This window comes from Bos taurus, chromosome X, assembly GCF_002263795.3.
Source record: "Bos taurus isolate L1 Dominette 01449 registration number 42190680 breed Hereford chromosome X, ARS-UCD2.0, whole genome shotgun sequence".
Classification (NCBI taxonomy): domain Eukaryota; kingdom Metazoa; phylum Chordata; class Mammalia; order Artiodactyla; family Bovidae; genus Bos; species Bos taurus.
Genome location: NC_037357.1, coordinates 51,581,105 through 51,604,703, shown reverse-complemented (window position 1 = coordinate 51,604,703; position 23,599 = coordinate 51,581,105). Strand labels below are relative to the sequence as shown.

Here is a 23,599-nt window from a genome sequence, read left to right as displayed (position 1 = left end):
TCCCTGGATTTGGAAGATCCACTGGAGAAGGGAATGGCTACCCACTCCAGTACTCCAGTACTCAAGCCCAGAGAATTCCATGGACTGTGTAGTCCATGGGCTTGCAAACAGTCGGACATGACATGACTGAGTGACTTTCACTTTCACTTTTCAGCAAATGCTGAAATGCATGCTTTAGGAAAACAGTTTGAACATAACACCGGGGGACAAAAGAGAGGAATACTTGAAGATATCACGAAATTTTTAAAAGATACCCCTATAGTGTTAAGGAAGCTACTGAAGAGAGCCAATAGGTGTATTTGCCTTAAGAATTTTATTATTGTGGTGTTTCAGTGCTCCAGATCATAGCAGCCATTCTCCTAAAATATCCCGTAGTGGGCATAGGCACTCAGACATATGGCTCATAAAGTTTAATTGAGTCTTTTTCACTTAGAAATGGGCTTGACAGCTTGGGACCCAATGGACTATCCCCACTGAAAATACTGAGTATGAGTTAGGTAAAACAAAACAAGGGCGGTATAAGGGGTGAAATCTATAATGCATAAGTTCTATATAGGGCAAGGTTGATTATCTTCACTGTGTCTCCTACTAAAGGCCATAACTCCCAAATACCATCACCTGGGGGATGGAGTGGGTAAACATTTAAATATATGCATTTGGGAGGGGGTGTCACTGTTTAGTGTAGAGCAGGTGATCAGCCCAGTCATGAAAAGAAGTCTCTCTTCATTTCTTGGAGCCTTGAAGTGAACTGGGGAGCTCTGATGAATCCCTTTTCAGCTCCTATTTTTACTCCTTCCACTCTCCAGTCTCCATTCTCGAGGCATCCATGTCAACTTGTATGTTCTTTTCTAAGTAACTTTAGCAACATTAAAACCTCCAAATTCTCCTTCTGTCTCTCACAGAAGGTTGAAGCAGTTGCTCATATGTGATCTATACACTTTATCTTTTTTTCTTTATATTTATATATATATAAAGAAAAAAAATATATATATATATACATAATTGATGTATAGTTGCCTTACAAAGTTCCAGGTGCACAGCAAGGTGATTCAGTTATACATATACACATATATTATTTTTCAGTTTATTTTCCATTATAGGTATTTCAAGAGATTGACAAAGGGACTACACTTCCCAGTGCTATATAGTAAAACTTTGTTGTTTGTTGCACATCTTTTTTTAAAATTAGAGATCCAGCATTCTATTCATAGTAAGTCAAACAAGTGGAATCAAAATGTCATAAATTTTTTAGTTAGGCAAACATTAATAAGTTATCTAAAATATATATTATATGTACTAGTGAGTAACCGTTATTCACTTAATACAATTGTACCATGAGTGGTCAACACAAAAGTAGTAGAATTCTATATCACCAAAGCTACCATTTTATAGAAAAACCTGACACATATCAGAACAACCTTAGAATTTTTTGAAAACTGTGAAGGTATTGCTTTTATTGTCCAAAGCTACAGATATGCTGCTAATGAGCTGCCATGCTTAAAATAAACTGGACCATAACCATGATCTTTTAGGTTTATCTAGTTTGTTTCATTTTCTTCTATTTCATATTCAGTGCTCCCGTTTAATTCAGTTTATATTTTCCAAATTCTCCATCTCTTACCTTTGATGTTCTTTCTCAAGCCTTTATGAAGTTTTTAAAAATAAGTGTATCTCTGATGACCTGAGCTGACAAAGGTGGCAACTGGGGACCACACCCAGCTTCCCATACCCCAGGGTGCCGCCTATAGGGACATTGCCATTTCGTTTTTGCAATAGTGCAATGTAAAGGACAGAGAAGGCAATGGCACCCCACTCCACTACTCTTGCCTGGAAAATCCCATGGACGGAGGAGCCTGGTAGGATGCAGTCCATGGGGTCGCTAGGAGTCGGACACGACTGAGCGACTTCACTCACTTTTCACCTTCATGCATTGGAGGAGGAAATGGCAACCCACTCCAGTACTCTTGCCTGGAGGATCCCAGGGATGGGGGAGCCTGGTAAGCTGCCGTCTGTGGGGTCACACAGAGTCGGACACGACTTAAGCGACTTAACAGCAGCAGCAGCAGCAATGTAAAGGAAGGGACTCCTGTGGGCTCTAAGTATGACCTGGTGCTGGAAGGCTTCCCTGCAATCTGAAAGCCTTGATCACTCATTGGACGACGATCATGCCAATCCTTGCCTCCTGGCAAATGAGCTTAGAGCTGGCGCTGGAGGAAGTGGTCGCGGTTGACCCTTCCAGCTCCACCTACCGTCGCCAGCCCATCAGGGTCTTTCCCGCCTTGTCCGCCGCCAGTTCAGCTTCGGTGTTGGTGGGCCGGTCTGCGGGCCGCCCCCTCACCATTCCTGTTGTGGGGCCCACACCAGCAACTCGCAGACTCCTGTTCCCTGTGCAGCCGACGTCTCTGCTGTCCCCACCCCCACCCTGGGGTCCCACTGCCAACAGCGTCTCCTCAGCACAACGCTCAGCCCGGCGGCCGCCATCTTCCCCGCAGACATCACTGCAGGACGATCACTGTCTGGCACGTCTCTCCTGCCATGTCTGCCACAGAGGAGCACGACTGGATCCCAGGTGGCCCAGATGGAGCTGGTGGCGGGGCGGGCCGTGACCCCAGTCTCCTTGGGGTCCAAGCATCTGCTTGCGAGGAGACGGAAGGAGTCGAGGAGGCCACGGCTCTTCTGGCTTCCTTGGAGGTCTCCAGAGCCCTTCCCGGGGAGCAGGGTTGGCCACAGGCCGCAGTGGAAGAGGAATGTGGTAGAGAGCCGTTAGAGGAGGAGAAGATGGAGGAAGATTTAGAGATGCAGGAGGACGAGGAAGAGGGTGAGATTGATTTCGAGTTGGAAGGCGTGGAGGAGAAGGAGCACCTGTCTGGAGAGGGCGAGGAAGAGGAGGACAAGAATGAGCAGGAGGGTGCAGCAGTGGTTACAGGCCTTGGGTTCTGCATGGAGACATTTGGGCCCCTGTTCCGGAGTCACGTTGACTCCTTTCTACGCAATTTCTGTAACAACAAAGATGTCTTCTTCCCGCCTTCCACTGACCGCCTGATGGCCAGGGGCCGCTCCCAGCCACCCTCGGACCCTGGAGAAGGTCCGGTGCCTCCTCAGGAGCAGGAAGACCTGGGAGACGGAGGCAGAGTCTTGCAGGGTGAGTACCCGGTGGAGGGCGCTCCACCCTGGGAGCGGCGGGATCCTGCGGAGGGGGTTGCATCCTAGAAGACAGACGAACCAGCAGTGGAGGCCGAGATCTGGGCGAGGAAGCCCTGACTGCTGCCTCTGAGACTGGGAGGTTGAGGCCTGTGATCCCGGAGGGGCTGCGGCGGGCAAGTGGTGGCTTAGCCTTCAGGCCCTTGTGGGGCCATTGAGCTCAAAGGCAGGTAGGTCTCTAGCAGTCACGCAGTGGGTCAAAACTCTCAAAAACCTCCGGGCACAATTTACACAAGTGGAAGCCCAGTTCTGGAGACCTTCATGGTCTCGAGAAACAGCATGCTGCCTTCTACCAACCTAGAGGCAAACAAGTGGCATCCCTCCCTTTTGGTCAACGGCTTTAACAAATGTGAATATTCTCGGTAGGAGGATCTGAGACAATGATGACATAGCACAGGGACACTTTTCAGCGATTGAGGAATCTGTGAGCGTCCCCATAGAATTTGTCTTTAAATCAAATGAACATTTTTTACCATTGAAGTTCTGACACACACATACAAAATGGTATCAGTATCAAATGATTCGGATCCCTTCTTCAAAGGGGCCAGAAATAATCAGAGAGATCTGTGTGCTGATCTACTGGAAAGAGGGGAAAAACGTTTGTGAACATTGTCAAGCAGCAGACATGATGGGGGGCTAGAAATGTATCCAGGTATTATTTGTTGTTTCTTTTATTAAACCTATTTCTCTTCTCTCAGGCCTAGACTCTGCTGCTGATTTGAAGTTGAGGTATTTTCCCTGCCAACTTTTGACCCCAATGTCTGCATCATTCTGCCCCAATGATGAGGGTGAGGATCAGTATGAAAATGCTGATGAAGAGGAAGAGGATAGAAATGAAAAACCTGAAGGACTCTGAATGGATATGGTCTCAGCAAAGAGCAGCTCTGGATAATACAGGTATTATTGTATACGCTTTTGTATGACATAACCATTCCTGACACATACCTGTTACTAACAGCTTTGCGTTTTTTAATTTTTTTCTGTAAAGTAAATAAGAAAATTGTTGAAATTTAATTTTGGAAAAACAGTTTATTGTTAATAATGTATTCTAGATAATGTAGGAGGCAGTATGTTCTGAAATGTATTGCATTTATAGCCACAAGTCCTTTGTCCTGTAGCTTTAAGTCTACTACAGATGGGAAATTTACCAGACCTGGCAATGGAGACCAGTGCTTGTTTAGAGAATAGTCACCAGAAGCAGCAGCTAAAGTGACTAGGCCATGCATTAGCTGTGTCATCATCACCTGGCCACAGAATTGTAGTCTCTTGTACTGACAATGACTTTGAGAAAGCGATTCCTTACAAAGTAGTAAGATGTTAAGGGTTTCAAGAGAACTGCATTTCAGGATTAATTCACAAATATTAGTTCAATTTAGATTTTTTATTCAAAAGAAAAGAAAACTAGTCTCAGTAATATTATTGGTTGTCACTGGGCTGGTAATTAAATCTTTGTTTCTCGTTCCTCTATTCATTCATCTGTTAGTCTCTGTCACTCACTGTCTCACTCTTTCTTAGTTTTCATGCATGTGGATGTTTGATAAAGCCTCATCCTCGTTTTACACATGTGGAAACTGAAGGTCTGGAAATATAAGGGATTTATGATTTGTGCAAGGGAACACCAGATCTTTAGGGGGAATGGCTTATTTAAATCACAGTGTGGCCTTTCAAGGAAACAGCAAGCATTTATAGTGGTGGGCAAGAGGGAGGTAACTTTTGCGTGAGCAATGATGTGCACCCTGATCACCAAGGGTCTGGATTACAAGAAGAAAACATTTTTGTTTTCTCCTTGTTGAGAAAATAGATGTACATAGTATTGACTCATATTTAGAAAGTCACTGGTGCATGTTATTGAGGTACAATTGTTAACTGGCTCTTATTTCATCCTACAGTGGGAAGGCATAGAAAGAAGCAGCCAGCAAAAGAAAAGATGAATTTGTTCTTCATGGATATTCTTGTTTTCATTAGCCTGAAATGCTAATTTTGTTTCAAAGTTTCAACGCCCCAAAATGATATTAACTACTGACATCTGACTTTACTCTTACCTTTTACAGATAATTTGATAGTATTGTTCACATTGGAAATAAAAGCTTGTTTGAAATTAATTCTCCCTTAGCCCAGTCAAGTTGACACGTAAAATTAACCATCATAATCCTTGTGGAGAATACTCACCCTGTACATTGCCCATGAGATGACATACTTACAGGATGATGACTTTCCACGTATAACAAAGACAATTTGAACAGCTCCTAGGTGTCAGGTTGCTCTAACAAACACATTTGTTAACAAATGTATTTTCTTAATTAAGAATGAAATGGATAGCATGTTTATAAAATAGTCTTTCAAGATAAGTTTGAGAAAAAGGTATTCTAAAGGCCAGTGTCTAGAGGCCCATCCCTTTGTCTCAATTTATTCTGCTCCTGCCCAAGGTCAAGATTGATTATCTCTAACTTGGATCATTAACAGCCTCATTCTCTCTGATTTTCTGCACTTTCACTATGATGTGTCTAAGAGTAAATTTTTGTTTTTTATCCTGCCTAGCACTCACTGAACTTTTAGAATCTGCATTTCAATTGCTCTGAAAAATTCTTGGCCATCATTTTCTTCCCCGTTTCTCTCTCCTGTCTTTCTGGGATTTGAATTAAACATATACTTTGTATCTCTTATCCTACTTTTTTTCATATTAATCTATTTCTCCAGGCAGAATTCTGGATGATTTCTTATAATCTATCTTCCAATTCAATAATTGTCTTAGGTTTATTTTTCTTGATTACATTTATCATGATCTAATGGTTATGCCAATTTTTATTTATTTATTTATTTTTTGCTGAGCTTCATGGCTTGTGGGATCTTCCTTTCTTGACCGGGGATTAAAACCAAGCCACTGCAAAGCACATTGAAAGCATGAGTCCTAATGGCTGGAGACCAAGAGAATTCACTCTCTGCTGCTTTTTATGATTTTCTGTTCCCTGAAGATATTTTAAAACATACTTTTTAATTTTTTGAAATGTAGGCCATAGTGATTATACTCTACTCTTCATTCTGGCTGTCACTTACAATATATTTTTTTTTTCCTTATGTGCCTACATAAGGAACAGGGCTTGAAGTTCCTTGGATCACTAAGTGATGTATATCTAGGCTGCAATTTATTCCAGCGCTTGTTACTTCTGGTTCACTATTACCTGAAAGGGGTAGTCACTTATTTTCAGCTTAAAGTGGTGGCAGAGCTCATCAGACCTACTCATTGGAGCTGTGAGATTTGACTTTCATTTTCTTTTCCCATGAGGCCACCAAAACCACAGATCAGTTCCATAATTCTTTCTTCTAGATTCAGCTAATGCCCTCAGGAAAAACTGGCTCTGAGTGCTGGGCTTTCCTATTTGGGTTCTTGTCTTCTTGAAGAGTTTAGTCTCATAGTTTCTTAGTGCTTAACAAAGATACTTTCTTTATACATTTCATCCAGTAATTTTTAGTTGTCCTCATTGGGATGGTTAGTCCAAATTACTAAGCCTGCCATTACTGTAAGCAGAGGTGTTCACCACCCTCCTAACTTCACTTCTTGTCACCAATCTTTCTTTCTTCCAGTTTCTCCTCTAGAAAGTAACTGAAAGTTTCTTTCTGATGGCGTTATTTTCCTGCACAAATCCTCCAAAAGCTTGCTGCTAAATGTAAATTAGAAATCAAATTCCTCAGTTTGGACAATCAGATCGAAAATGCTCTTTCTGAGAAAGTACTGTATAGCGCAGGGAACTCTACTCAATACACTGTGGTGACCGAAATGGAAAGGAATTCTAAAATAGAGGGGATAACCGATTCACTTTGTTATACAGCAGAAGCGGATATAACATTGTAAAGCAACTATACTCCAATAAAAATTAACTTAAAAATAAGAGATGTGGATGGAAAGTGGAGTATGTGGAGTAGATTATGGAGAGAAAACATGAAGAAAAGTTCTCTGCCAGTTAATGAGAAGTCTGAAATTTTTAAAGTAAGAAAATGATGTGATTTTATTTGGATTTAGACATGGCACTTTATTGGCAGTATGGAAATCGTGTAAGTGTCATAAATAGAATGTCTGCATTCCCCCAAAATCTATATGTTGAAATCTTAATTCCCAAGGTAATGGTATTAGAAGGTGGAGTGTTTGGGAGGGGCCTAGGTCATAAGGGTGGAGTCCTCACGAATGTGATTAGCGCCTTATTTAAGAGGGTCCAGAGAGATACTCTGCCCCTTCTGCCAAGTGAGGACATAGTGAAAAGTTGGCATTTAAGATCCAGGGAGTGGACTTCAGGAGACACCAAATCTGCTGGTGCCTTGATCCTGGATAAACCTGCTTCTAGGACTGTGAAAAATAAATGTTTGCTGTTTATAAAATAAAACATTCTTTCTTAGCTTCATTTATTCACTGAGTAGGTATTTCCTTTGCACTGAATGTGTGGCCCTCACTAGGCCAGATGCTACCTATTCTTTTGCTTCTTACTTCATTTACCTCTTGTCTTACCTCCCAATCCACCTTATACTTTAGCAAAACTGAAATACTCATTGTCATGTGACAGGGCCAAGTCAGATAACAGATAGGCTAACACCTAGGTCAGTGATATTTCCTCTACCTCAAAATACGATATTCACGTTTAAGTCATAATACCATATTCATGTTTAAGTCCATTCAATCTAGATATCTATGAACATTCTAATAAATGACCAAGACAAAAACTCAAAAAGCACAAAGTGACTTTCTCATATTCCTTACTGTCTTTTGGAATCTTTCTCATATATATCTGGGATGTAAGCTCTGGAAAGAAATTCATTTTTGCCATCAAGCTTTTGGTAATTTCCATAGTCACAAGGGGGGCTTCCTTGGTGGCCAAGTGGTAAAGAACCCACCTGCCAATGGAGGAGACATGAGTTCGATCCCTGGGCTGGAAAGATCCCCTGAAGAAGGAAATGGCAACCCACTCCAGTATTTTGCCTGGGAAATCTTAGGGACAGAGAAGACTACAGTGGGGTCCCAAGAGTCAGACACAACTTAGTAAGTAAACTAAAACAGTAAAACTGTGAGGCTTTTCTGTCTACATGTTGGGGCCAGGATGCTGGAGAATTCGAGTGGCCTGCTCTCCAGGGGCTAACTGCCTTGAAGATCTGATACACTGACCTTTGCCTTCTTTTCCCCTTCTATGATGCCAGCCAAGAAGCCTCACGTCAACTTTGCACCCCTTAGCTATGGGAGGGGGGCACTCCAGGTGCCCAATTTCTGTCCTGATGACCCTCCAGAGCCCTATCATAAAACACATTGACAACCTCTTCTACCCTTTCCAGAAGAGAGGCACTTGGGTTGCCTGGAAGCCCAAGGATCTCAGAACGATCCCCAGTCAACTATCTTCTGATCCCTCAAAGTTGTTGAGAGCTTTCAGAATTCAACATGGACACTCCATTTACTCCTTTCACAATGAAAAGCAAACTCTTGGGCATATGTTGTTTGAAGAGAAAAGCAGATTTTGCATTTTTGCAGAGAGAATGTGCATGGTGGGGTGCCCCACTGCTGCGAACATGCAGCCCAGTTCTCCAGCTGCCAGGGTGCTGGAGCTGACCCAGGAATGACCGCAGTAGCCAGAATGAGCAGAGGGCTAGGTGGTGCCCAAGCCATAATAACAGGCAGAATCCCGTGTCTTTTTGAATGGCTCCTGGCATCTGCGGGATTTGCTTACCTGGCGATGGCATTGGGCTGGGCAGAGCCAGGTGTGTGCCAGGCTTCCTGAAGCCTCCCTGGCAGGCAAAAGTGCTTCAGAGGCTATGCACTCCAAAGCAGATGGATTCGTCCTTGGCGTGCTTCTTGGAGTGGAGTTGCTGGGCTGCTGATCTTGCCGCTCTCAGGCTCAGGGTCACTGATCCATCCCCACCTTCCCTAAGGTAAGATGGGCTCACCCTAAAGGCTGGCTCTTAGAGGAAAACCAAGCTCTACTCCCCCACACCCACCCACCCCCTCCACTCCCTCCACCTCATAGATTATCGGTTCACCCTGTCCTCTGTCTTCCTCCGGGTCCACAGCTGCCTGCAGTGTTCTCCAACTAGGAACTATGGCGTCCAGAGGTGCTGCGAGTCATATTCCTACTGCTCCACAGGATCCTGCTCTTGAAGGGCAACAACTGCAATACCACCTGGAAACTCCAGTTTGACGTCCAGCCCAGCCTCCTCTGATGTTCCTGATGTCATTCTGGACTTCTTTAATTGGTAAGCGGAGGTCGCCAGGCTGCCAGGAACTGGGAGTGTGGTGGATGAATGGACAAACTTTTAGAAGGAGACGGCTGGGGGAGATGGCCTGGGCTTTTAAACCCTTGCCCACGCACCCTGCCTTCTGGCCAGTTCCTAGAGGAATTGGTGATGAAGGCGGGGACGTGCAGTTTAGACGGAGCCCCCTTGTTCTAGTGCCTATGTTGCTGTGGTAGCTAACAGCGCCCCGGTCGTGGGGGTTGGGGAACTGCCATCCAGGTTCCGCCCATCCATGTCCAGGGACTGAGTTCTCCTCAGTCATGTGTACTGGCCTCTGTGTTTGTGTGTATATGTGTGTTTGTGTTTGTGCGTGTAAGCAGGGAGCGGCCAGTTGTGAGATGATGGCTAAAAATAATATTTTGCACTGAGTTGACATGTGGTATATTTGAGAGAGCCTTGAATGGCCTACTCTCAAGTTTCTCTCCCCGCTCTGCTCCACCAGATAGGGTCCTGTAGCAACAAACCTCCATGTTGAATGCACCAGATGCATTCCCACTTAATATTGCTGTATAGTGTTTCCTTGTCAGATTTCTTGTTGATTCAAAGAAACCAGTCACATCCTTGCTCAGGAACCAGGGGCTACCTCACCCTCCAAATACTGCAAATCCCTCTTCCCACAGACCCTTCTGCTTCACTCTGTTCCAGAATGTAACTCCTATATGTCCTACATGGGCCTGTGATGTCCACCTTTCCTGGGCTGACCACGAAGTGAGTCACTGTGTCTCTAAACTATCCCCATAACCACCCAGAAGGTCTGGACCACTCATGATTAGACGAGATAAAAATCCAAAGCTGTAAATTTGCACTGCTAGGAGTGTGAAATATTCTGAGGGGATTTGTACACAGAGAAAAGACACACACAAAAAAAATTCATGCCAACTGAAGTGGCAGCACATAGCAGAAGATGGTTTCAGTCTTTACCCTGCTGGCTTGGTGGCCCAGAAATCTTCTGCTGTGCCTGTTACCTTTGTCCCTAATGTAGCAAAAGTCCTGATCATCCTTGATACAGGGAAAAATGACCATAGCACTTTTGTGACACAGTGGTGAAATGAATTCAACCCAACTCAAGCCAGAGACTTTAAAATTTATTAAGCAACCATTGTCATAGAGGAGACCCCTAGTGCTAATGAAACTGATTTGAGGCTCTCTGAAGGAAAAAAATGCATAAATGTGAGCAGTGTAGAGAGGACACCTCCCCCATCACACACAGAAAGTATATCCAGTGACAAACAAGCGAAAAGGATCAGAGAGAAACAAATCAGAAAACTTGAATACAGAGGGAGGAATGAATTTAAATTGATGCAAAGGCCCACAGTTTAATCTGGTTGGAAATCTAGAATTTGCTAAAAGAATTTATACCCCGGTAAGACCTTTGTCCTTGGCAGACAACTGTCTTCTCACTGTGTCCTCACATGGCCTTTTCTTTGTTTAGTGTGGGGGGAGAGAGAGAGCTCTGTGGTATCTTTTCCTCTTCTTATAAGGATGCCCCCCTATTGGATTAGAGCTCCGTGCTTATGACATCCATGTCACCAAGCACAGTCAAGTAGGGGTTAATGCTTCAGCATATACATTTTGAGAGAATAGGATTCAGTCCATAACATCTTGATGTATATTTTGTGTGCCTGTGAGGCCAGTGATTCCCAGAGTTCTTTACCTCAACTGGGACAACTTTTAGGCAATGGCCCAAGAGTTTATAATAATGTACAGATGGGCCCATTTGCCAGCCAGGGCATCCAGGACTAAAATGAGGATGGGCCAATTGTGCTGACCCACTGGTCCTGTCCTTTATCATGGGTATTGTCACTATCCATCAGTATTATTGCTTTCCATCCCTCCAGGGGATGATGGTGACAATACCATATGTAGTGCACAAACATTCAATATTTTCCACACAATGGATTCCAAGGGGCTCCCCAGGTAGCCAACAGGTCTGGAAGAGGGATGGCTTCTTCTACCACTATCTCATCTGCCCTCTTGCAAGAAAGATATGCCAGAAACTGTCTTGTACACGGAGGCCTCAGTAACCATGCTGAGGTTTTGGGGTGCTGGTTCCTTGATCCAAGGCATGCTTGGCAACTGAGTACAGGGTGTCACTGGCTCAGGGACTCTGAGAACCTCTATTTTGACGATTGCTCATTATGTGGCTGATACTTGCCACTCTAATGGTTTGTAGTACAAAGCCAAGAAGGGCAGCTTCTTGCATCAGTAGCCTGTGGGCAACTTATAGCAATCATGGGTAGTCCAGAGATGCCAGGGGGCATGAACAAAGGTTACTAAAGCCTCAACAATGAAGAGGCTTCATTGGAGACACTACTGGGAGTGTCCATTGTTTTAGCCTTGGACAGATTCTAGAGTCTTTTGTTGGAAAAAGCTTTTATCATTTTGTTAATATAAATTCTTTTAGTAAATTCTGGGTTTCTAGTTGGATTAAATTGTAACTTTAGACAGAAGCAGCCATACCACAATTTATATATTGATTCACAAGGAGCATAGGAACCTAACCCTATATACCCGCTGGGAGCAATGGTTTAGTGGCCACTAATTCATTACTTGTAGTGACTTTATAGGATATAAAGTGAACACACACTCACACGTTGCAGGAACTGATGTTCCTTGATCAGCATGTGAAACTATGTTAGGATCACAGTTATGCTCAGGGCCTGTTCCCATTCCCATGCCCTTGGGAAGGAAACCTACCTGCCAAAAGTCTCAGGTATCTTGGTTGACACATCAGAAAGCTTTAGAAAGGCCAGATACCTATAGGGCTCAGGCTGGGTACTTGAGTATACTCATCCAAGACACCTCCAGGCTGGAAGCACATGATTAATGAGAGAAATGCCAGTTCCCAGAATGAATGTCTTTGAGAAGACAGCCTTAAAGCCTAAGAATCTGAAATGAATTTTTTGGGTAAAGCCAGAAGGTTCTCTCTTTGTGTCAAGCCACATTCCCAGTTCTAAAAACAGGTATACAAGAGAAAGGTTAACATGGTTGTGACAACAAAATGTCATTCCCAGCTCAGATAATGTGACTTTGTGCAGGAGAATGTAGGCTTGTTAGCTCCGCTCAGGAGGGCACTGAGGGTGGAAGATTACTTTTCCTGGCACAGTCAGCTGCCCCTGGATGGATCCCCACCAACATGGAGAGCTGTGTCCATGCTGACTCCAAGATGGGGCTCTTTAGGGGGTTGAAGTAATTCTTTTTTTCTGTCGGCTGCCCTCTGCCTGCTTCCTCTCCTCTCCACTTGCCCAAATGCCTGCACTCTATCCCAGCCTCTCATCCTGCCTGGTGACATTGACCCAGTCTTTGTGCCCCATCCTCTGGAGAAAAGCTGGAGAGGAGAAGAGGAAGAGGCTGCCTCAGTGCGTGCTTCTGGCTCACTCACCATATGAAGAGAAGGGAGCAAGGGAAAGAATGTGCATACATAGGACTATATGCGTCTGTATGTGTGCCGGAGAAGGCACGGCCCTCAAAAGGTGACAGCTGGGTTATTCTCTGCTGTTTGTTCTCTGGGAAACTATGTGATATTTAGCGATAACCAGTGACTTCTCTGTTTCAGCAAAAGCCTTGCAAATGAAGCTGGTTTAGATTTTTTTTTTCTAATTTTATTTTATTTTTAAACTTTACATAATTGTATTAGTTTTGCCAAATTATACAGAGTGAAGTAAGCCAGAAGGAAAAACATAAATACAGTATACTAACGCATATATATGGAATTTAGAAAGATGGTAACAATAACCCAGTTCAGGATGGTTTAGATTTTTGACAGGGTGCTGACAGGATATCGTGTCCGTCTTAGTCCACATAAAAGAGGAAACCTGCTTCTAGGCACTTGAGGGTTTTTTTTTCTTTTCTTTTTTTTTTTTTTTTTTTTTGAAGTATAGTTGATTTTCAATGTTGTGTTAATTTCAGGGGCACAACAGAGTGACTCAGTTTTACATATATAGACATTCTTTTTTACATTATTTTTCATTGTGGTTTATCATAGGATATTGAATATAATTCCCTGTGCTATACTGTAGGACCTCGTTGTTTATCCATTCTATGTATAATAGTTTCCATCTGCTAGACCCAAACTCCCAATTCATTCCTCCCCTACAACTTCCCCCCACCCCAGGCTAGGCAACCACAAGTCTGTTCTCTAGTCCGTTTCTGTTTCATAGATAAGTTCATTTGTAGACAGTTGAGGGTATTTTTAATGACTTTTTAATTGTAATTTTAAAAGAATACATTTGAATCAGTTCTAATGAGGTGGATGAAACTGGAGCCTATTATACAGAGTGAAGTAAGCCAGAAAGAAAAGCACCAATACAGTATACTAAGGCATATATATGGAATTTATAAAGATGGTAATCATAACCCTGTATGCAATACAGCAAAAGAGACACAGATGTATAGAACAGTCCTTTGGACTCTGTGGGAGAGGGAAAGGGTGGGATGATTTGGGGGAATGTCATGGAAACATGTATAATATAATATAAGAAACGAATCACCAGTCCAGGTTCAATACAGGATCCTTGGGCCTGGTGCACTGGGATGACCCGGAGGGATGCTACGGGGAGTGAGGTGGGAGGGAGGTTCAGGATGGGGAACACGTGTACGCCCGTGGCGGATTCATGTTGATGTGTGGCAGAACCAATGCAATATTGTAAAGTAATTAGCCTCCAATTAAAATAAATAAAATTTAAAAAAATATGTATTTAACTTATTAGTTTATGTTGGGTCTTAGTTGTGGCACATGGGATCTTCATTGCTTACATGCAGGATCTCTTAAGTCAGGGCATGTGGGATATTTATTTTTAGTTTGCGGGTTGTTTAGTTGCAGCCTATGGGATCTTTTAGCTTTGGTGTGTGGGATTTTGTGGTGGCATGCAGGATCTTTGGTTGTGGCATGGGGGATCTTTTAGTTGTAGTGTGTGGGATCTTTGTAGTTGCATGTAAATCTTTAGTTACAGCATATGTGATCTTTTAGTTGTTGCATGTAGGATCTTTTAGTTGCAAAATGAGGAATATGTTTAGTTGCAGCTTGTGAGATCTTTTACTTGTGCTTTGGGGATATTTGTTGCGATATGTGGGATCTTTATTGTGTCACGTAGGAACTTTTAGTTGTGACATGCGGGATCTTTTAGTTGCAGTAAGCAAGATCTTTAGTTGTGGCATGGGGCATCTTTACTTGCTACATACAGAATCTTTTAGTTTTGGTTTGCAGGATCTTTGTTGCAACATGCAGGATCTTTTAATTGTGGTATTGGGATATTTGTTGTGATATGTAGGATCTTAGTTGCACCATGCAGAATCTATTAGTTGTGAAAAAAAAAAAGAATCTATTAGTTGTGGCATGTGGGATATTTTAGTCACAGCATGTGGCATCTATCAGTTGGGAAATGCAAGATCCTTCTACTTGCAACATGCATGATCTGCATTGCAGCATATAGGATTTTGTTGTAGCACATGAGATCTTTACCTGCGGTATGTGGGATCTTTGTTGCGGCACACAGGATCTTTTTAATGGTGGCAGGCAGAGTCTTCATTGTAGCGTGTGGGATATTTATAGTTGTGGTATATGGGATCTTTGTTGCAGCATGGGGGATCTTTAGTTGTGGCATATGGGATCTTTTAATTTTGGTATGTGGGATCTTTATTGTGGCCCATGGGATCTTTGTTACATTATATGGGATCTTAGTTGCGGCATGTAAATTCCCAACCAGGGAGGAAATTCATGGTAAATTGTCCTTGGTCACTTAGACGAACTTCTTTGAGTGCAAGCTTCAATAAATGGGACTTGTACTGGAAAGAGAGGAAAAGTCGTTATATTAAACAACTGATAAGAAAAGAAACCAACATTTGTAAAGATATACATTTTGGCAGGGTTTACATTAGTCATTATTGTCAGGGATTAGCCAGAGCTATAATTTTATCTAACTGTAATCCCATAGAGTTTGTTGGTATAGCTCTGCATTACAGCACTTTTCATATGATTGCACTCATCACAAGCATCCTGGTTGTAATACTGGGTACATACTATCTCTGGGCAATTCCTTACATAAATCTCAGGAGGCAGTGGCTCTATGTGGTTAATGGCACCACAGTCAGTCTCATCTGATTTGAGGTCAGAGTTGGCCCTGAGGGTTTAGAACCACCTATGAGTCACAAGTGGTATCTAAAGAGTCAAGCTTAGCCAGAATGGGTGTTGCTTGTAGTAGAAGAGACAGGAGAAGGTTGCTAGCCTCAGTGTTGGTATCTGTGGTCATTTAGCAGGACTGACCAATGTGAATAGCCAACAGCATGGTTCCCATTGTCTCCAGTCTGACCTGTGTTGTAAGACACCCTGTTAGGTGCATGTGGTATAGTTTCCAGACAGACCTTGTCAACAGTAGTGCATAGATTACTAGGGCTGGTGAACTGCCAAGAGACATAGAGTCAGCACTAGCAAGGGTAGGAACTTCTCAGGTGAGAAGGACCATGGTAACAGGATAGGACTTAAAGTTGGAGGTCACCTATAGCCAACAGTAGGGAGCCTGATTGTCCCTGGTATTGTTCACATGGAGTTACCTGGTCTGAGAGAGGTTTAGGTCCACCTCCCGGGTTCCACAGTGCCTTTTGAGGAGCAAAGTATCAGGATGACTGATAAGGTCACCTCTTTCTCCAGAGAGTGGTTTGTTTGGCTTATACTGGATGATAATGAACACAGGCTAAAGGATGGTTTCAGAATCACTGGTTCACATCAGGTTCTCATCAGGATCAAGAAGGAGGTGGCTAAGCTCTGGGTTTTGTCTGAGGGAGACAGGAAAAAATGAAAGTACCAGGTGAATGTCTCTTCTCTATTCATGGCATTGCCTGTGCTCTCATGCCTGTGAAAACCAATAATTGGGTTGTATCTCGTGTGGAATTGCACACCAGCAGAAATAGAATTGTCTCTGTTGATGGTCTCATCATTTGCTATGAACTTAAATATGGCACAGTTATGCCATAGGGGCACGAATTTAATATAACCTAAAGCATGGGCAGTATTTTGACCACTGGAAGGACCACTGCCCTCCAAGTTCTCTCCACAGTCCTTGATGTGGGACTGGAGGATGACAGGATAGATAAAAAACCCAAGCAATCTTTTCTTGTAACACCCACAGTTATTTTGCATTACAGTGATGTACAAACTTTAGTCTGACTGTGTAAACCGTGTGACGGTCCCAAGGATTGTAAAAGCTATTTTGTTATCCCCTCAATAACATTAGGAGAAATTGGTGTACTGTATGGATAAACTAATGGAAGGCTTGTATAGAAGGCGGAGAGCACTGAGCTGAGCTCCCTGTGCTATACAGCAGCTTCCCACTAGTGAATCTATTTTACACACACACACATGTCAGTCTTACTCTTCCAATTCATCTCACCCTCCCCTTCCATTTCTGTGTCCAAAAGTCCGTTCTCTATGTCTGTGTCTTTATTCCTGCCCTTCACAGAGGTTCATCAGTACCATTTTTCTAGATTCCATATATATGTGCTAATATACGAATTTGTTTTCTTTCTGACTTACTTCACTCTGTATAACAGGTTCTAGGCTCATGCACCTCAGCCTGGTGCTCTGTGATAACCTAGAGGGCTGGGATGAGGGGGTAGGAGGGAGGGAATATATGCTGATTCACGTTGTTGTACAGCAGCAATCAACATAACATTGTAAAGCAATTATTCTTCAACTAAAAATAAATTTAAAAAAGAATCAAAAGTGAAATATAAAACAGTGAATTCTAAAATAAAAAGTAGTTTGGAATTAACATATACACACTGCTGCTGCTGCTAAGTTGCTTAGTCGTGTCCGACTGTGCAACCCCATAGACGGCAGCCCACCAAGCTCTGCCATGCTTGGGATTCTCCAGGCAAGAACACTGGAGTGGGTTGCTATATACATACTACTATACATTAAATATATAACCAACAAAGACCTAACATTTAACATAGGAAAGTATACACAATATTTTGTAATAACCAATAAGGAAAAAGAATCTGAAAAGGAATATATATAAACATACATACACCTGAGTTCAGTTCAGTTCAGTTTAGTCACTCAGTCGTGTCCGACTCTTTGTGACCCCATGAACCGCAGCACACCAGGCCTCCCTGTCCATCACCAACTGCCGGAGTCTACCCAAACCCATTTCCTTTGAGTTGCTGATGCCATCCAACCATCTCATCCTCTTCTCCTCCTGCCCTCAATCTCTCCCAGCATCAGGGTCTTTTCAAATGAGTCAGCTCTTCACATCAGGTGGCCAAAGTATTGGAGTTTCAACTTCAACATCAGTCCTTCCAGTTAACACCCAGGACTGATCTGCTTTAGGATGGACTGGTTGGATCTCCTTGCAGTCCAAGGGACTCCCAAGTGTCATGTCCAACACCACAGTTCAAAAGCATCAATTCTTCTGTGCTCAGCTTTCTTTATAGTCCAACTCTCACATCCATACATGACTACTGGAAAAACCATAGCCTTGACTAGATGGACCTTTGTGAACAAAGTAATATCTCTGCTTTTTAATATGTTGTCTAGGTTGCTCATAACTTTCCTTCCAAGGAGTAAGCATCTTTTAATTTCATGGTTACAATCACCATCTGCAGTGATTTTGGAGCCCAGAAAAAAAGTCAGCCACTATTTCCACTATTTCCCCATCTATTTGCCATGAAGTGATGGTACCGGATGCCATGATCTTAGTTTTCTGAATGTTGAGCTTTAAGCCAACTTTTTCACTCTCCACTTTCACTTTCATCAAGAGGCTTTTTAATTCCTCTTTACTTTCTGCCATAAGGGTGGTGTCATCTGCATATCTGAAGTTATTGGTATTTCTCCCAGCAATCTTGATTCCAGCTTGTGCTTCTTCCAGCCCAGTGTTTCTCATGATGTACTCTGCATATAAGTTAAATAAGCAGGGTGACAGTATACAGCCTTGATGTACTCCTTTTCCTATTTGGAACCAACCTGTTGTTCCATGCCCAGTTCTGTTGCTTCCTGACCTGCATACAGGTTTCTCAAGAGGCAGGTCAGGTATCTCCTTCAGAAGTTTCCAGTTTATTGTGATCCACACAGTCAAAAGCTTTGACATAGTCAATAAAGCAGAAATAGATGTTTTTCTGAAACTCTCTTGCTTTTTGTATGATCCAGCGGATGTTGGCAATTAGCTGCGGCAGCGATGGCGCGGGAGCGATGGCGTGGGAGCGGCGGAGAGGAGCTCCCCCATGTCCAAGGTCAGGGGCAGCGGATGAGAGGAGCTACCATATACCTGAGTATATACATATATATAACTGAATCGCTTTGCTGTATACATGAAACTAATGCAACATTGTATATCACTAGAGTTCAATAAAAAAAATAGAATAAAAATAAAATTTAACGTATCAAATGTTCAGCATTATACAGATGTGAATAATTAAACATTAAAAAAAGAAGGCCGGGAGGTTATGGCAAGTTAACTTAGTGGCAGGGAATGTGGCTATTTTCTCATGGAGTTGCAACACTCTAGTAAGTCCAGGTTTAGCTCAATCCAGTAGATACATTACCATTTGAATACAGACCTCTGCTTGTTCGGGAGAAGCTTCTGCTATCACCCAGGGCATAATAGGAATCTCCACTCATAGCATAACTGGCTCTCCTCCAGTAGAGCTTTGAGTTTCAGTGAGGGCTCAGTGTACCTCTGGAAGTTGCCTCTCCATTGGCCAATACTTTTGGACTGAGTCTGCAAGTTGCTTATGCCAAAAACCCATGGACATGTGGGCCAGTGGATCGTAGAAATGAATTTTGGGGTGGCTGAAACTTCTAACTGTAAGTCCTGTTCTCAGAGCACTAGTGGGAGAGCTGAAACGATAGACTTCTTTAGTTTATCTAGTGTCTGTTGTTGCTCGGGTCCCCACAGATAAGTGGATATCCTGAGGGTGGCTCCATACACAGGGACCAGCAAATATTAGAGGTTGGCACTGGAATTGAATGTTACTACCAAATGTTGTATCTCCTTTACCAACATGGGAGGAGGTTGGGGCATGAGAAGCTTTTCTTCTACCAAATGCAGACTAGTTTACCCTTCTGAGTTTCAATTATAGACCAGACATTGAACAGACTAGGAGGCTCCCTGTAGCTTATGGAGGGCAATTGCCCATCCCCTCAGTGAAGTGTTTACTCACAGTGGTGACAGTGTGTGACACAGAGTCATAGCCAGGTCCCGGGACAAGGATGACATCAGTACAATGCCAGAGCTGAGTTTCTGTGGGAGGTGCCTGGTGCAGAGCAGGAGTCTAGATCCAGACAGCAAATTCCTTGTGAAATCCCAGAGGTATTCATGTACCCTACAGGCAACTGGGAAAAGTGTATTGTTGATCCTCAAAGGGGAAGGCAAATTGTGCTCAATTATCCTATGACACATTTAACAAAGAGAACATGTTAGACCAGTCTAGGCCTCCGGACCATTTACCAATATTACTTGAGTGTCATTCATTCTGGTATGAGATTCATAATGTCAATACCTAGTAGAGGGGCTCTGATACAGGGAGCAGCCTCCTTTAATTCTCTCTAGTCCATAGATAGCCTCTACCCATTAGTAGTGACTTGAGGACAGGCCATAGCAGGAAACCACAAAGTGGGGATCCATATCCTTTCACTAACAAGGCTAAGACAGGTCATAATATTCAGTGCTTTACTTTTAGTCAGTACCTCCCACATGGGTAGAAGAGAGTTCAGTAATTTCCACCCTCCAGGGCCTACCAGTAGAATAGAAGCCTTAGGATTGTTTCGTGAGGTTATCTGCTGATTCCAAAACAGGAAAAGAGAATTTCAGAGAGAACAACCAGGGCAGAAGCATCTTTTAGCAAAATTAAGTCAATTTTAAAACCTCAGTAGACAATCATCCTTTCAATTAATTATCCTCCCAAGCCAGTCATCTGGGGAATCCCTTTGAAGCAACAGTCACAAACATTTTTGGCACCAGGGACTGGTTTAGGGTAGAGAATTTTCCCATGCACCAGGGTGGTGGGGGATGTTTTAAGTATATTACATTTGTTGTGCCCTTTATTTCTATTATTATTACATCAGCTTAATCTCAGATCATCAGGCATTAGATCCTAGAGGTTGGGGACCCTTGTTTTAAAATATGAGTGCTTACTAGGATTAGGGAGATGTGGGCATCTGTATCCAAAACAGCCAGCCAGTGTTGTTAATATTTGGGAGCCCACACCACAGTTCATGTGGTAACAGGGCAACAGCCTGCCAAAAGAGGCCTGCTTTGAGAATACTGGGTCCTGATGTGGGGGCGGCATAATGTGTGTGTGTGTGTGTGTGTGTTTGTGTGCACCTATGTGTGTGAAGGAGATTGTACCCACATTTGCATGTGTGACTGAATGTGCATGTTTGTGAACAACTTAAGGAGGAGTATGTTCATGTATGTAAATTTATGACTGACACGGTGTATGTAAAGCATATTGAGGTGTGTGAGTGAGTGCATAACTATTTTAGTTTAAGCATATTTGTATTTGAATGAATTTGTCCATGTGTCAGCATATCTATGAATGGGAGTAAATCTTTGAGCATGTTCATTTGAGTGAATGTCTAATTTGTGGATGTATGTAAGCTTGTCTGTGTGTAGGAGTGAATTGAGCCTGTTCATATGTCAGTGTATTAATGTGCTTTTGTGTGTTTCTGTGTGTTCACGTTTTTGAGTGAATTTGTAAGCATGTGCATGATGGTAGCATGTTTACCTCTGAGTGAAGGTGTAACCATGATGATCTGTGTGAACTTGTTACTGTGTACATCTATTTCTGAATCAATGCATGGATGTATGTGTGAATGCTGATCATATGCATGTACACAAGTGTTTTAATGAGTGTACTTGTGAGTTTGTGATCAGGTTCACTGTGTGTATATGTGAACATGTTCATGTTTGGGTGTAAATGAGTATATACATGTGATCATATTCCTGTGTTTGAATGAATATGTAAGCATATCATGTACTTTCATGAATGTGAGTGAATGTATGCTTTGCATTTGTGTTTTTGTACATTTGTGCTTGCGTGACTGTGAAAAATGTCTGTCATTAAATGCATGAGCATGTATATGTATATCGATATATATATATGTGAATATTATTAATATACAAGTATAAGTGGATATGGCAACATGTGTGTGTTAATGAATATGTAAATATGCTTGTGTTAGGGCATGGTAATATGTGTGTTCTTTTCTGTGAGTGAATGTGATTATGTGTGACTAAATGTGTGTTCACTTGTGTGGAAATGATAATGTGAGTGTGTCTATGTGCAACTGTGAGCGAATATATAAGTATCTGTGTGTGAGAGATTGTGTGAATGAATATGAATATGATCCTGTCTAAATGCGAATGTGTTATCATGTCCAGGTCTCAGCATGAGTGATTTTTGCAGTGTCTGTGAATGTGTTAATACATATGTGTGTGTTTATGAGCATGCAGGCTGTGTGAATATGTGAACTTGTCCATGTATATGAAATTGATCATACATAAGTGATTCGTGTGTTAGCATGTTGTCTGTTAAATAAATGTGAGAGCATGTCCATGCATGAATGTGTGTGAGAGGTCGGAGGGAGTGGATGTAAGTGTGCAACTGTGTCAGTATGCAAGTCCATTAGAATATGTGTATTTTTGTGGGAATTTAAGTGAGAGTGTAGACTTGTTAGGGAGATAACATGTAAACATGCTTTGCATGTCTGGGAATGTTCACGTTTAAGTATGTTCATGTATGAGTGAACATCTGAGTATTCCCGTGAGTGTGAGCATGCTGCTGCTGCTGCTGCTAAGTCACTTCAGTCGTGTCCAACTCTATGTGACCCCATGGACTGCAGCCCACCAGGCTCCTCTGTCCATGGGACTCTCCAGGCAAGAACACTGGAGTGGGTTGCCATTTCCTCCTCCAATGCATGAAAGTGAAAAGTCAAAGTGAAGTCCCTCAGTCGTGTCCGACTCTTAGCGACCCCATGGACTGCAGCCTACCAGGCTCCTCCATCCATGGGATTTTCCAGGCAAGAGTACTGGAGTGGGGTGCCATTGCCTTCTCCGAGTGTGAGCATGAACATATGTAAATAAAAGTGTGAACACCTTTGTGTTTTGAGCATGTTAATGTGCAACAGTGAAAGTCTGTTTGTGTGTGAATGAATTCACGTGTTCATATCTGAGTGCGTGAGCTCATGCATGTATGGGAGCATGTTCATGTGTATAGACTAATGCATGATCAAGTTGGTGTGTGTGAAGGTGTTAATGTATAATTATTTTTCCTGAGTGGAACTGAATGTGTAAGCAACTTCATGTTTGTGAGCATGATGTAAATTTGAAGCAAAATGTAATTGTATGTGGGCAAGTCTGTGTATATAAATTAATCACGTGAGTGAATATGTCAATATGTTTATTTGATGGTGACTGCAGCCATGAAATTAAAAGACGCTTACTCCTTGGAAGGAAAGTTATGACCAACCTAGATAGTATATCAAAAGCAGAGACATACTTTGCCAAAAAAGGTTCGTCTAGTCAAGGCTATGGTTTTTCCTGTGGTCATGTATGGATGTAAGAGTTGGACTGTGAAGAAGGCTGAGCGCCAAAGAATTGATGTTTTTGAACTGTGGTGTTGGAGAAGACTCTTGAGAGTCCCTTGGACTGCAAGGAGATCCAACCAGTCCATTCTAAAGGAGATCAGTCCTGGGTGTTCTTTGGAAGGAATGATGCTAAAGTTGAAACTCCAGTACTTTGGCCACTTCATGCGAAGAGTTGACTTATTGGAAAGACTCTGATGCTGGGAGGGATTGGGGGCAGGAGGAGAAGGGGACGATAGAGGATGAGATGGCTGGATGGCATCACTGACTCGATGGACATAAGTCTGAGTGAACTCCGGCAGTTGGTGATGGACAGGGAGGCCTGGCGTGCTGCGATTCATGGGGTCGCAAAGAGTTGGACACGACTGAGCAACTGATCTGATCTGATCTGATGTCTTCAAGTGTTAATGGAGTGTTTGAGCAGGTTTTTGAGTTTTATTGAATATGAGCATGTGCATTTACATGAAATTTTCTTTGTGTAAATAAATTTGTGAGGGTTTTATGTGTTTGAGCATGTATGAATAAGCTCATTTTGTGAATGTGTAAATTTGGGTA

At 42.7% G+C, this 23,599-nt stretch overlaps 1 protein-coding gene across 1 annotated transcript; it reads left to right on the top strand.

Moving 5' to 3' along the window:
* Positions 1 to 2,130: 2,130 nt before the first annotated feature.
* LOC132344272 (uncharacterized) lies at positions 2,131 to 5,825 on the top strand. Its single transcript, XM_059883607.1, has 3 exons — positions 2,131 to 3,142; positions 3,900 to 4,098; positions 5,091 to 5,825. The coding sequence occupies exons 1-2, from the start codon at positions 2,536 to 2,538 to the stop codon at positions 4,055 to 4,057; spliced, it is 765 nt and encodes a 254-aa protein (XP_059739590.1). The 5' UTR covers positions 2,131 to 2,535; the 3' UTR covers positions 4,058 to 4,098; positions 5,091 to 5,825.
* The last annotated feature ends 17,774 nt before the right edge of the window (positions 5,826 to 23,599 follow it).